We start from the raw sequence: 15,571 nt of genomic DNA, 5'->3' as shown, positions 1-15,571 counted from the left end.
AAAATCCTGCTGAGAAAAGCAGCGAGATTTACTTCAGTTTTCACTCGGATTCGACACTGTTGGGACAATCCCACCTTTTGTGAGGAAATACTGGGGCAGATTCAATGGAACGAATGCCCTCCTGTGCTAACCTCTTCTATGTCTCTGCAATTTAAAAAGAATATCTTTTTTAGAAAGAGAAACTTTTTTTACCATTTAATTTTTTTTTCTCAGAATGAAGTTGAGACCATCTTCATCTCCAATCCATGTTTGTGCTCCTGAATCGACCGCCTTTCGTGTACATATTCAGAAGCCCAAGTTATTACCTTCTGTTGTGGAAGTAGGTATTAATGGCAATAATTGCTTCATAAAATAATCAAAACCCAAAAGTTATTGGCAAAAGAATTAGAAATGACATTTATTTAACCCAACAGGTTATGATTTGTCAACTACTGCTAAAAAGGGTAGTAAAAACAGCGCCATTGGTGAAATGCAGAAGAAAATTGGATAATACTTGGAAGCTAGGGAGAGAAAACTGTAAAGAAGAGGGGCATGAGGTTAATTGGATATCCACCAAAGACGCAACACAGATAAAATGGGCTGAATGGCCTCCTTGTGTACCATAGAATCCTACAGTGCAGAAGGAGGCAATTCAGTCTATCAAATCTACACAGACCACAGCCCCACCAAAGCCCTATCCCCATAACCATGTGCATTTACCCTACCTAGTCCCCCTCACACTAAGGGACAATTTAACATGGCCAATCCATCTAACCTGCACATCTTTAGACTGTAGGAGGAAACTGGGGCACCGGAAGGAAACCCTCACAGACATGGGTAGAATATGCACACTCCACACAGTGACCCAGCTGGGAATCGAACCTGGGCCCCTGACGCTCTGAAGCATGGTGCCACCATGCCACCTAAATGATTCTAATTTTAAAGAAGTATTAAATTGAATATTTATAAACTGGCGGAATGAGTAAAAAGATAATGGATAGCATCCAATACAGTGAATGATATATCTTGACTTTTTAAAAGTGCTGATACTTTAAAGTGGGGAAAGATTGAGTGATGAGGAAGGACAAAGATATTAGAGGTTCATGTTTAAAACACGTTGGCACAGTAGTTAGCACTGCTGCCTCACAGTGCCAGGGACCCAGGTTTGATTCCTGGCTTGGATCACTGTCTGTGTGGAGTTTGCACGTTCTCCCCGTGTCTGCATGGGTTTCCTCCGGATGCTTCGGTTTCCTCCCGCGGTCCGAAAGATACAGGTTAGATGCATTGGCTATGCTAAATTCTCCCTCATTGTACTGGAGTGCAGGAGTGTGGCAACAGGGGGATTTTCACAGTAACTTCAATGTAAGCCTACTTGTGACACTAATAAATAAACTTTAAAGCATTCCAAGAGGCACTCCAACTCTCCAATTAATGAAACATAATACATTCTAATTGATGACAAGCGATGTGGAATATAACATCGAAATGTGAAACACAATTGTTATACAATGTACAGATTTGGGCTTCTTGCTATTGGAGGGATGTTGAAGCAACAAAGAGGATATGAAGAAATACAAAAGAAAAGATTTGAGAAGTTGAGGCCTTTTTGGTCAGAACTGAAGAGATTAAGAGAATACTGTTTGAGGTATTTCCAATATGAAAAGATGGACAGATTAGATAGATACTGCATGCAGTGCTGATGGATTACAAATCAGTGGGATTAAATGAAAAGGGATTTAGGACAGACCAGACATTTTCACCCAGGATGAATGACTAAAGCAGACACCATGTCAATATGTAAGAACAGGTGAGGTGTCAACACTTGGCTCGTTGATGAAAGGGATAAATGTCACATGGAATTAGCAACGCAGAAGTGATGCAGGCAGAGATTAAAGATTTAGTGGTGAAGAAGTGGGAGTGGGCACAGTACCAAGCAATTTTGCAGAGACGGAATACCAAATCTGCACACTGTATAGCAACTGTGTCTCACATTTCAATGTTGTATTCCAAACCTCTTGTGTTGGAGAGGATATGGAATCCAGAATTCAACTTGGTTTCAAACAGGATACTGAGATTGTGAAATAACTAGTTCAGCCAGAAATAAAAGTTCCAGGGAACAGATTGGAGTCAGTGGTACAGTAGCAGTGTTTGTGATTGTAGTTAAAGACTATAGTTAAGAAAGCCCACTATCGCCTCTACTTTCCCAGGAAACTAAGGAAATTTGGCATGTCAGCCACGACTCTCAGCAACTTTTACACATGCACCATAGAAAACATTCTTTCTGGTTGCACGTTGTGGAGTTGCCAGCATTGGACTTGGATAGGCACAGTAAGTAGTCTCACAACACCAGTTTAAAGTCCAATAGGTTTATTTGGCAGCACGAGCTTTCAGAGTGCTGCAGCGTTCCGAATGCTCATGCTACAAAATAAACCTGTTGGACTTTAACCTGGTGTTGTGAGACTACTTGCATCACAGCTTGGAGTGGGTCCTGCTCTAAACTACAAAGGGTCGTGAATGTTAGCCCAGTGCATCATGCAAACCAGCCTCCCATCCATTGATTCTGTCTACACTTCCCGCTGCCTTGGAAAAGCAGCCAGCATAATTAAGGACCCCACGCACCCCGGACATTGTTTTCCACCTTCTTCCATGGGGAAAAAGATACAAAAGCCTGAGGTCACGTACCAACCGACAGAACAGCTTCTTTCCTGCTGCCATTAGACTTTTGAATGGACCTAATCTTGCACGAAGTTGCTCTTTCTCTACACCCTAGCTATGGCTGTAACACTACATTCTGCACGCTCTCCTTTCATTCTCTATGAATGGTATGCTTTGTCATTATAGCATGCAAGAAACAATACTTTTCACTGTATGTTAATACATGTGACAATAATGAACACAGAACATAACTATCAGGAGTAGGCCATCTGGCCTCTTGAGCCTGCTCTGCCATTCAATAAGATCATGGCTGATCTTTTTATGGACTTAGCTCCACTTACTCACCCGCTCACCATAACCTGTAATTCCTTTACTGTTTATAAATCAAATCAAATCAAATGACCACAGTCTTCCCAGTTTTGAGCTGGAGCAGGTGACAGTCTAGGATAGGATCTTGAGTAAGTGTTTTGACAGGACAGAGTAGAGGCTGGTGAGAGGTGTATGTCATCAGTATATCATCTGGAGAAAGGAGTGTAGCACTTTTTTTCATTCCTAGGTGACTGGATTATAGAATATACATTCAAATTATTGAACAATTTTGCCATTGGTCTGTAGGAAGTCACTGAATAAATTTCCTTCCCCACCAGTCTAGTGCCCCATTCCCCCACACCGTCCAATCTTGTACATCACCTGACAGTTAATTTGAAAGTAGCATCTTTGGAAGATACCTGGGGTGGGTCACTTGTGCTCCCATCTTACATAAACTACATGTTGGTGAAAATACCATTTTTAAAACTGGGTTTTAATTCAAAGGCAAACTTGTATTGATATCACACTTTTTAATGTCATAAAATGCCTCAAGGTTCTTCACGTGGAGCCTTGTCAAGCAAAATTTAACAACAAGCCACATGAATTAAAAGCACAGTTGACTCAAAACTTCATCAGAAAGTTTATTTATTAGTAGGCCTACATTAACACTGCAATGAAGTTACTGTGAAAATCCCTTAGTTGTCTCACTCCGGCGCCTGTTCGAGTATCCTGAAGGAGAATTTAGCATGGCCAAAGCACCCCAAACCAGCACATCTTTCGTACTGTGGGAGGAAACCAGAGCACCCGGAGGAAACCCACGCAGACACTGTGAGGAAGTGGCTTGAGGCCGGAATTGAACCTGGGTCCCTGGCACTGTGAGGCAGCAGCGCTAACTACTGTGCCGTCCACAAGAAAGTAAAATTTTGTGAAGCTTCTAAAAGGAGAAAAGTGGGACAGAGTGGCTTGGAAAGGGACTTCCAGAGCTAAGATTCATGAAAGCATGGCCAGCAGTGGTGAAGAGGACAGGATTAGAGAAAGGCAGATAATCCCTGAGGGTTGTGGGACTGGAGGGGATTACAGAAATAGAAAGGGAGAAAATTGAATCCTAGTTAAGCAGTCAGCGAGCACTTCCAAGCTTCATATTTCAACTGCAAAACAGTACATGTTTGGCAAATCTATTCATAGAATCCACGGTGCAGAAGGAGGCCGTTTTGACTCATTGAGCTTGCACCAACAACCATTCCACTCAGGTCCTATCCCACAACCCCATGTATTTACCCTCCTAATCTCCCTGACACTAAGGAGCAATTTTATTATGACCAATCAACTTAACCTACACATCCTCGGACTGTGGGAGGAAACTGGAGCATCTGGAGGAAACCCACACAGACACAGGGAAAATGTGCAAACTCCACACAGACAGTGACCTGAGCCAGGGAATCGAACCCGGGTCCCTGGCGCTGTGAGGCAACAGTGCTAACCACTGTGCCACCATGCCGCCCATTGTGCGTGGACTATAATTTTCAGATCACTATTCTCAGGGGTTTGTTTTTCTGATTCAATGAAAACAAGTTGATCTGTGAAGGAGATAACAATGGGTTACACAAAGCCTCATACTTCTGTGCGTGGCCAAATCTGCAAACAGGAAGTAGGTATCATTTTCACCTAAACTAACTACTAATTTTCATAGCTGCTAATCAAGGTGGCAACTTATTTTCAAAACGTACGCTCTTTCTGAGATCGACAATGTGGGGTTAATGATAAAACTTTGGGTGCAACAGATAACTTAGTTTCCAAAAGTTTATCTGCAGTTGCCTACGTGCACTAATCTTGTGGAGTTCATTCCTGCTGTCAGGGAACCAGACACCGTATCCGAGTATCTCGCTTTTGTTTTTTTTAATATTAACAGCCACAACCAGTTTCTATAGTGTATTTTTAGATGCTTAATCTGTACAACATTTTGTCAGGCATATTAGGGGATTGGGGCATGTCAGGGGATTTGCAGGGGTTACGGGGATAGAGCCTGAGTGGAATTGTGATTGGCACAGACTCGATGGACTGAATGGCCTCCTTCTGCACTGTACTGTTCTAAGAACTTGCATCAAGGTATGTGGTAGGTTTCAACAGTGTGGAACTAAAGGAATGTAAGGAAGGAGTTGTGAAAAAAGCAAGATGTTTACAATTGAGCATCTTGTGATTCTTAAGCTACCTTCTGGGCAGAGGAAATAAGATACTTATATCCACGTCTTTGGTCTGAACTTTTCAGATGGCAGACACTATTTGGAGAGTTTCGCCAACTCCCAACAGGCCTGCTGTGGTTTTACACTTTTAACAAGTGTTGGATGCCTTGGGGTAAGGGTGGGAACCTCTTGGAGAGGTTCCAGCCAAACTGACTAGCTGGCAGCCTTCCAGGTCCTCCAGGCACAGTGCTGCAGTGACCAGAAGAGGCACTGTAGCAATGCACCTGGGGCTAAGTGTTAGGACATGGAAACCAGGTACGGTGGGTAGGGGGACCTGGGGAGAGTAGGGGACGTGGTGGACTGGGGAGGGGGAGGAGGGAGAGTTTACGAAGGAGCAAATGGGATCCCAGGGGATAGGTTGAGAGTGAGAGATGGGGGGAAGGCCAGAGATCTCCCTGCCTTCACAGATGGGTGCCTACCATGAGAAGGGGGCCTCTGATGTAGGCTTCTATCATTTTCTATCCCCCTGTGTCCCCCACCTGTCATCCATCCACAATTTAAAAATTGAGGCTGGCTGGGATAAATGGCCACTTAAAGGCTTGACTTGGGGTAAGGGTGGGATTTCCCCAACAAGGCCCTGCCTGCCCCATCGTAAAATTGCTTCCGGATCAGGGTGGGGTGATTCCGGAGGGCACACTGTCCATGAAATTCCACCCCAGCCCACCTCAATATCCCCTGGGGGGATGTAAAATTTAGGCCAAAGTTTTGGTGTCCTGATGTACTTGCTACATTAAATATCTGAGTATTGTATTGTGAGTATATCTGAGTATTGTATTCAGTATAAATGTTCCTTATCACAAATTCTGAATACATTTATTGTAGCCTCAGTATTAAAATGACGCCTTGGGGAGTTTAGAATAAGCATAAGGCAGAACTAATTTTTCTTTTCTGCCTACTACCAAAATGACTGATGGCTCCACTGAGAGGTTATCTCAGGAATGTTTGAAAAGACTGGGCCTCTGTCCTCGAGAAAAGCGAAGCTGAGGAACAGCCCAATAGATTATGAAAGGGTTTGATAGGGCAGATGTTTCCACTTGTGGATGAGACAAGAACTAGAAATCATAAATATAAGATCATCATAAATAAATCCTCCAGGGAACCCAGGTGAAACATCTTTGCCCAGAGTGTAGTCTGAATGTCAATTGCTGTAACATCTTGTGTGGATCAGTGTCATATTTTGTTTTATAACATTCCTGTGAGCGCCTTGGGCTGCTTTATTAAGCTGAAAGCACTATATAAATGCAAATTGTAGTTGTTGAAATATAGAGTCCCTTCAGTGCAAAAGGAGGCCATTCAACTCATCAAGGCTGCACTGACCTCAATCCCACCCAAGCCTTATCCCCATAACCCCGCGCATTTACCCTAGCTAATCTGCTGAATGAGGGTCAATTTAGCATGGCCAATCAACCTAACCCACACATCTTTGGACCGTAGGAGGAAACTGGAGCACCCGGAGGAAACACAGGGACAGCATGCAAACTCCACATACTGCTCAGGCTAAAGGGAAGATCCTTTAAAACAGATGAGGAGGAATTTCTTCAGCCAGAGAGTGATAAATCTGTGGAACTCTTTGCCACAGAAGGCTGTGGAGGCCGGGTCATTGAGTGTCTTTAAGATAGAGATAGATAGGTTTTTGATTAATAAGGGGCTCAGGGTTATGGGGAAAAGGCAGGAGAATGGGGATGAGAAAGATATCAGCCATGATTGAATGGCGGAGCAGACTCAGTGGGCCGAGTGGCCTAATTCTGTTCCTATCTCTTTTGGTCTTATAGTGATCAGAAGCTGGAATTGAACCCAAGTCCCTGGCGCTGTGTTCAGTTCAGGGTGGGGGGGATCCCAGAGGGTACACTGTCCACGAAATTCCATTCCAACCCGCCTCAATATCCTCTGGAGGGACTGTAAAATTTAGGCCACTGTTTCTGTCCCCTGATGTACTCGCTGCATCAAATATCTGTGCCCTTCCTTCGTAAATCTGATCCAACATATAATTTTATTCAGTGTAAGTGCTAACCACAGTACCGCCATATGTAAGGAAAAGTCTATTATATTTTCAATGAGATATTCCAGCAAATTGCCTAAATTACTTCTGAAAAGGTGCCTAACTCAGCGTCAACCTTCACTCGTCTGAAGCATAAATATGTTGAAAATAATTCTCCCCTGAATCTGGCTAAGTCAGGGGTTCTATTCGTAGACACGCAGGGTAGAATAGGTGTAGGGTGATGCGGCGGCTCGGGCTTGTTGGGCCGAAGGGCCTGTTTCCCATGCTGGGTTGTTCTTTGTTCTTTGTATAAATATAATTCTTGTTCCTTTATGTTAGTGGGCCAGCACAAAGGCTCACAATCACCTTGGGTGGGACAGAAAATAATTCCTCAATAACCCACTCCAGTGATGCTAGCTTTGATAAAGAAGCCAGCATGAATGAATGAGTGTACCAGTATGGACTTCAGGTTGACAGCTTACTGGAAGATTTACAGAGTTTGAAAATGGAGCAAGTTTTGACAATTTTTTATTAAAGATGTTGGTGTTAGCTGAAGGGATCTTGTCTAATGTTAACATCGGTCCTTTCCGTTAATAAGTTGCCCTTTTCCACCTGGGCTGCTACAAGAGGCTGAATCTGAAACTGTGCTTGGTAAAAAGATACCTTGAATATTTGTACCATAAAGACACGGGGTGATTTTACCAAAAAAATTTGAAGTGCTGAACGAGTGAGAGTTTCAGATGCATTTTTTCGGAAATAAAATCTTATGACATTTAAAGTGTGATTCTCGCCACGAGGGAGAGTGGACAGAGTCGATTCAGGCCAGGAAGCTGGCTGCTATTTGCTAGAGGGCGCTACTGACCATGGACCCTGATCCATCACTACACAGTGCACTAGGAGAGTGTCACTCCTGGCCTGAGTGTCACTCCTGGCCTCCCTGTCCCCGGTCAGTCGCAGCCTCAGTGATCCCCGATTGCAGAGTGTGCAGCCCCCACACACTGCCTCCCTACAGGCAGTGCCCAGTGGGCAGTGCCTTGGATCCCTGGCTGACACTGCCATGCACCCCAGGCTAGCGGCGCTAATCTGGCATTGCCTGTCCCTGCCCCGACCACCCAGGGGGCCTCAATGACCCTCTGGTCCCATTGGTGAGGCCACCATGCGTGATGCCCATTGCTGGAGGCCATAAGTGATCCTCGCCGGTTAGGACCTCTGTTAGTGAGGTCATTGAGACAAGTGAGTCTGGGTGATTACCTCCTGAGCTCACTAATAATATTCAAATCAGCAACTGAATATTAAAATCCTGGGTGTGGGGCTGATTAAGCCAGCAGATCGGGGCCGGTAAGATCGTGAGAGGGGAGAACCCAGTTTTTTACCTTTCTTGCGATCTTACCAGCTTGCCAACACCAATCGACCGGCAGGACAAACCAGTAAGGTCTCCCCTGTAGAACCTATTCAGGATCACTTTGTCCATTTCATTGGTGATTGCATTTTTGTTCCTTTTGTAGTTGTCGTACAAATTATTAACAGGAGTTATTCAGCTTTCAGGGCACCCAGCAAACAAACCGTTTGAAGATGAACCGAGCACATCAAATCAATCAACTGAACAACGTGAAGCCGAAACACACGAGTTTAATCGAACAACTGATAAAATTAGGATTTTTCAGGAGAGTTTTGATCAATCACAGAAAGAGCTGGAGCTGCGAGGGTAACAAATGAACAATGTCTGGCTATCTCCTGTGAGATAACTTATTCATGTTAATGTGAAATTATGTTGTCTGCTATATTAACTAGTGTTACCCTTTAAATAATGTGCGAACATCTTAGTGTCAAACAGTTGGTGTTTTGTTTCAAGTTGTATTAATTTTAAATTGGATGATTGCAGTTATAGAGTTAACAGAAGCAATTAATCTCACTGGTTGCAGTCCGTGTTAGGAAACAAATACTAATTATCTTGCCACAGGTATGGATTAAAAGGCCTTTCCTTTCAAGGGAATATGCCTTGACAATAAACCTGGGAGCAGGAGGAGACCATTCGGCCCTTCAAATCTGCTGTGCTATTCATTTTGAATGAAGCTGATCATCGAATTCAATATCCTGATTTTTTTTTCCCCTCCTTCTCCCCCAAATCCCTGGATCCCTTTCGCCGCAAGAGCTACATCTCAATTTCTTCTTGAAATTAGACAACGTTTTGGCCTCAACTACATTCTGTGGGAGTGAATTCCACACATTCACCACCCTCTGGGTGAAGAAATTTCTCCAAACCTCAGTCCTGAAAGGTTTACCCCTTATCCTCAAACTATGACCCCTAGTTCTGGACTCCCCCACCATTGGGAACATCCTTTCTGAATCTAATCCTGTTAGAACTTTATAAGTTTCTATGACTGTGCCTGATCTATCTCATCTTTTGAAGGTAGCCAATTTCCCAGTTGCTATTTTTCCTGCCAAACTTTGCGTCCAATTTATTTGACCCAGATCCGTTCTTACCCTGTTGAAGTTGGCTTTTTCCTCCAGTTAATTGCACAGTGATCTTTACCATAATCGATCTAAACTTGGTGATGCAGCAATCATTGACTTGATCCATTTGGCTCATCTCTTCCCATGAACCAGGTGTTGCAATGTCTCATTTCCCACCTATTGCTGCAGAAAAGTTTCTGGAACATGCTCAGGAATCTCTTGCTCCCTCCCCTCTTCGCCCTTTACAGCATTTCTATCCCAGTCCGTATTTGGATAATTTAAGTCTCCCAGCATAGCTACTGTATCATTTTTCTCTCCATAACCTTCATGCAAATTCATACAATACAAACCAGCAAGTAAGAGAAACAATCTGATTCCAGACGAAATTGTCATGACCTCCGGTTTGCAGTTTGGATATGGTTGTTGCATAGATTGAAATGTGTTCAAAATTATAGAATCCCTTCAGTGCAGAAGGCCATTCGGCCAATAGGGTCTACACCGATCACAATCCCACCCAGCCCCAATCCCTGTAACCCTAACTATTCACCCTACTAAACTCCTGATACTAAGGGGCAATTTAGCATAGCCAATCAACCTAACCTGTACGTCTTTGGAGCGTTGGAGGAAACCGGAGCACCCGGAGGAAACCCACGCCAACACGGGAAAATATGCAAACTCCTCACAGACAGTGACCCAAGCCGGGAATCGAACCCAGGTCTCTGGATGTGAGGCAGCAGCTAACCATTGCCACTGTGCCGCCCGCGTTAAATGGGGATGCTTTTTTAAAGTTCATTCATAGGATGTTGGTGTCACCAGTTGGCCAATGTTTATTGTCCATTCCTAGTTGCCCGAGGCCACTTGAGAGTCAACCCCATTGCTGTGGTTGTGGAATCACATGAAGGCCAGACCAGGTAAGGACGGCAGATTTCCTTCCCTAAAGGACATTAGTGAACCAGACGGGTTTTTCCGACAATCGACAATAGTTTCATGATCATCAGTAGATTCTTAATTCCAGATTTTTAAAAAATTGAATTCAAATTCCACCATCTGCTTTGGTGGGATTCGAACCTGGGTCCTCAGAACATTAGCTGAGTTTCTGGATTAATAGTCTAGTAAAAGTACCACTAGGTCATCGCCTCCCCTTGAAATAAATTTCAATCCTGAGATGAATTGCAACACCAATAGCAAATAATCGTGTCGCTATAACGGCCTTCTAATGCAGTTTTTGCTGTTACTTAGGCTGGAAAAGGAAGACCTTACTGAAGTGAACATGCTGTTGACAGCGTTTAAAGAAGTTGAAACAGCTTCAATATCTGCAGCAGAACAAGTTGCGACGCTGAAGAATTCTGTTGCTGAATTAATACAGGTACATACAAAACACAGCGGTTAAACAGTGAAATCCTTCAGTGATCTTAATGAGCAGCAACCTAACAATGGATCTGTATTGATGTAGATGCAGAGTCCAGACTGAGATGACTTCATAGGTCACATAGGGCTTCAGAAGGCTGGGAGAGAAGAGCTAAGGTGGGGTGAGGGAGGAGGGAATAAGGGAGACTGCGTGGAGGGGAGGGCAGAGAAGTAGAGAATGATAGAGGGGTGACATCAGGGGAGGGGGCCTTTGCGAGGCAGTGTAGAGATGAGGGAGGTGAGTGGTGGGATGGGGTAGAAATGGTGGAGGGAGAGGGGGAGTGAACGTTGTCAGGCAACATGTGTCACAGTTGGCAGTGCTTCTTTAGGGTATTTAATTTGTTCCAGTGGGTGGGAGGCAGTTTAGTGGGTGTTTTTTGTTTGATCACCTGTGGATTCATAGAGCACTCAGAATGATAGAATCCTACAGTGCAGAAGGAGGCCCTTCAGCCCTTTGACTCTGTACCGACCTCCCAGGCCCTATCCCCATAACACCATGCATTTACCCCAGCTAATCCCCTGACACTGAGGGGCAATTTTACCATAAGAACATAAGAAGTAGTTCCATGGCCAATGCACCTAACCTGCATAGTGGGAAGAAACCAGAGAACCCAGAGGAAACCTACACAGACACAGGGAAAATGTGCAAACTCCACACAGACAGTGACCCAAGCTGGGAATTGAACCTGGGTCCTTGATGCTGTGAGGCAGCAGTGCGAAGCACTCTGCCACCATACCACATAAAATCAACAGTGATCTTACTGAAAAAGTCAAATGGCTTATCCCTGCTCCTATTTCTTATGATCTGAGGAGGTTAGATCACCAAACAAGGGAAAAGGGAGTCACAGAACATGTTAGATGAAGGAGGATGGGAGGAAGCTTGTGCAGTGCATAAATATTGACATAGGCCAGTGACCTGTTTATGTGCTGTGAGTTCCATATAGTTGCAGACCTCCACTTAGTCCGCTGTATCTTTGCACCATTGTAGGCAAATCAGCTTTCAGCCTCAGAACTTGACAGATTCGCTGGAGAAAAGGACTTGCTTTTGGAGAAGTTGCAGAAGTTTGAGTTTGCTAACAAAGGGTTACAATATCTCTTAAAGGAATCGCGGAATCCAGGGGTAAGAGAAATGCCATTGCTGCAAAAAAACCATCAGAATGATGACTGGGTCTTTGAAGCGGCAGCCAGAGGCAAGACTGATTTGAGAATGGTGCTGTGCTGAGCACCTTAATACTGTCATGAAGAATGTCCCTGGGATCGTTACTATAACAACTCCAGGATTCGGCTGTGAAGAAACTTTGCACAAAATAAAGTAAAGCAAAAATCACGAGCCTGTGATGAACACAAACGGGTCCCAACTGGGACAAAAGGAATAATGGACCCACTCAGGGGCTTGCCTTATAAAGGGCTCAATTTACAAGCACTACCTGGTTAGTTAATTACCAATCCTCAGGGAGTTCGTATTTTTTCATTCATTCATGGGACGTTGTGTTGCTGGCTGGCCAGCATCTATTGCCCATCCTTAGTTGCCCTTGAACTGAGGGCAGTTGAGGGTCAAATCTGTGCAAGTCCTGAGGGTCATCTCAGTTAAATTCCGGATAAGTCGCTGATTGTCAATCGAGAGACGGGCAAGGAAAACATGGGTGGAAGGGCAATGTAACATCAGCACTTAACATACAGATCCGGAAAAATGGGATAGGGAGGTTATCAAGAATGGAGAATATGCGAAGAGTAGAGAAACCAATAAAGTTTGTTTTTGTTTTGGTATAGTAATTAAGTAAAAATGGGGCCATTTGAAAATGATAAACCTGAAGCTAGATTCTACTTCTACTGGATCTGCCCTGAAGCATTTCCTGGATTACAAAGTGACTACACTTCAAAAATATCTCATTAGCTCTGAAAGGCTTTGGAACATTGTGTGGTTATGAAGGATACATTATAAATGCACATCTTCCTCGATCCTGCTGTGAAATGGGTTGGTAATTCAGAAATCACTGAATCCCTGGCTGATTAACTGATCTGACTGTATACGCGATAGTCAAGGAACAAGGCGGTACAGGTAAATGAGGAGATTTCACGCCTGCTAACTACAGAGCACACCTTGACTTTTCTAAGCATCACCTTCAGTGTCACAGGGCGGGACATTACGCCCTCGTTCATCCCGAAATAGTAAAATCCTGCCCGAGGCCAATTGACCTTTCCTAGGTCGGCCCCTTGCCCGCTCCAATTCCCATGGTGGGCGGGACAGTAAAATTCTGGCCATAGTTATGTTCCGGAACCTACTGTGAGAAATGTAGCTTTTTTAAAAAATTCATTCATGGGGATTTAGGTGTTGCTATCAAGCCCAATATTCATTGCCCATCACTAAATGCCCTTGAGAAGGTGGAGGTGAGCTGCTTTCTTGAACTGCTACAGTCCATGTGGTGTAGGTACACCACAGTGCTGCTAGGGAGTGAGTTCCAGGATTTGGACTCAGCGACATTGAAGGAATGGCCATTTATATTTCCAAGGCAGGACCGTGAGTGGCTTGGAGGGGATTGCAGTTTCTGTTATATTGGCAAATCCAGCTGCTTTTCTTCTATTCAGTACCTTTGTTGAATCATTTCGGGACTCTGATGTAAGAATAAAGATTCCACATGAATAAATTTTGCCCTTCCTATTTCATCCATCTCCAAACTGTCCTCAGCTGAAATAAACCACCATTGTTTTATTAAAAATCATTCCAAATTCTAAATATTTTCTTCTTGCACCTATTCTGTTGTCCATAGAACACCCCACTAAGCGGCTGCCATCAGCTTTTACTAATGGCACTCTTTGGTTCATAGCTTAAATATGATGAAAATGTATTTATCCCCATGAGGTCAACTAAGGTTGGGTTGTGTTCTTGGGAGAGGTGGAGATTTGATTTGATTTATTATTGTCACATGCATTGGGACACAGTGAAAAGTATTGTTTCGTGTGTGCTATATAAACAAAGCATACTGTTCATGGGGAAAAGGAATATAGTGTTGAGTGAATAGTGTATAGTGTTGCAGTTAAAGTAAAGTTTATTTATTAGCCACAAGTAGGTTGACGTTAACATTGCAATGAAGTTACTGTGAAAATCCCCTAGTCACCACACTGTGCTGTTCAGGCAAACCGAGGGTCAATTTAGCATGGCCAATTCACCTAACCCACATATCCTTGGACTGTGGGAGGAAACCGGAGCATTCAGAGGAAACCCATGCAGACACGGGGAGAATGTGCAGACCCCACAAAGACAGTGACCCAAGCTAGGAATCAAACCTAGGTCCCTGGTGTTGTGAGTCGGCAGTGCTAACCGCTGTGCCACCATGCCATTCATTATAGATAGGTGGAGAGAAAGATCAGCTTAATATATATAGGCCATTCAAAAGTCTGAAGACTGTTTAGTTTTAGTTTAAGTTTATTTATTATTGTCACAAGTAGGCTTACAGTAACACTGCAATGAAGTTGCTGTGAAAATCCCCAAGTCGCTGAACTCTGGCGCCTGTTTGGGTACATTGAGGGAGAATTTAGCATGGCCAATGTATCTACCTAGCACGTGTTTTGGACTGTGGGAGGAAACCCGGGGAGAATGTGCAGACTCTGCAGACAGTGACCCAAGCCGGGAATCAAACCCGGGATCCTGGCGCTAACCAGCACGGAAGCTGACGGAGGGGAAGAAACTGTTCTCGAGTCTGTTGGTATATGCTTTCAGACTTTTGCATAATTTTCCCTGACAGAAAAAGATGAAGAAAGTATGTCCAGGGTGCTTGGAGTCCTTGATTATGTTGGCAGCTTTCCCAAGGCAGCAGGAAGTGTGGACGGAATAGATGGATGGGAGGCTAGTTTGCATGATGGATTGGGCTACGTTCATAACCCACCTTCACAAAATAACCCCTCGAGCAAAGATTTCTTTGAGCTCAGCTTTCCAAAGTTATTGTAATTATTATTATGCCAAAGATGTGCGGGTCAGGTTGATTGGCTATGCTAAATTGCCATTTAGTGTCAGGGGGACTAGCAGAATAAATACATGGGGCTACAGGAATAGGGGTTGGGTGGGTTTGTGCAGACTCGATGGGCCGAATGGTGGCCTCCTGCACTGTAAAGATTCTATGGAAATGTGTGGATAAATTGCATGCATAATGGAATTTTTAGACAGTTGAAGTTACTATCTCTACTTGTTTTAGAATGTGACGCCTCATGCTAATCATAGCTTATCTTTCTAGCCTTGCATGGATTGTAGCAGCAGACAGCTGGAGGTGTTGACACAGAAGCTGGCAAGAAGTGAGACTGAAAACATTGCAAGTATTTCACATTCATCATTCCTCAATATAAGCTAACTGATCTGTATTGCATTAAATATAAAGAATGGTTTCATGTTTATGGCTGGTTTTGCACAACATAGTTCGATTTTTCAAAAAAACCCTAATTTTTACAGCGTTTAAAAAGAAAACTTCTGGACGTTGAGACGAATGCCAAAGAATTTTCAGTGCAGTATCAGACAGAAAAGGTACATGGATATTAGGATTATTTTTACTTAATCAGG

At 43.8% G+C, this 15,571-nt stretch overlaps 1 protein-coding gene across 4 annotated transcripts in view; it reads left to right on the top strand.

The window, feature by feature from the left end:
• The window catches only part of LOC145347581 (outer dense fiber protein 2-like), a 79,021-nt gene that overhangs the window by 6,043 nt on the left and 57,407 nt on the right, over nucleotides 1–15,571 (top strand). For 3 of the 4 annotated variants that reach the window (XM_080195167.1, XM_080195164.1, XM_080195165.1), the window contains exons 2-7: nucleotides 214–319; nucleotides 8,700–8,866; nucleotides 10,855–10,981; nucleotides 12,011–12,142; nucleotides 15,252–15,326; nucleotides 15,464–15,535. In XM_080195167.1, the coding sequence (XP_080051293.1) occupies nucleotides 215–319; nucleotides 8,700–8,866; nucleotides 10,855–10,981; nucleotides 12,011–12,142; nucleotides 15,252–15,326; nucleotides 15,464–15,535 (678 nt within the window). In that variant the 5' untranslated portion in view covers nucleotide 214. Of the gene's footprint in view, nucleotides 1–213; nucleotides 320–4,353; nucleotides 4,592–8,699; nucleotides 8,867–10,854; nucleotides 10,982–12,010; nucleotides 12,143–15,251; nucleotides 15,327–15,463; nucleotides 15,536–15,571 lie in introns of those variants that run through there. The other variant, XM_080195166.1, reaches the window with a different exon arrangement.

Source organism: Carcharhinus amblyrhynchos, chromosome 9 (genome assembly GCF_965287045.1).
Source record: "Carcharhinus amblyrhynchos chromosome 9, sCarAmb.v2.hapA, whole genome shotgun sequence".
NCBI lineage: Eukaryota > Metazoa > Chordata > Chondrichthyes > Carcharhiniformes > Carcharhinidae > Carcharhinus > Carcharhinus amblyrhynchos.
Note: the sequence above shows the minus strand (reverse complement) of the source record. Positions and strands in the feature narration are given on the sequence as shown.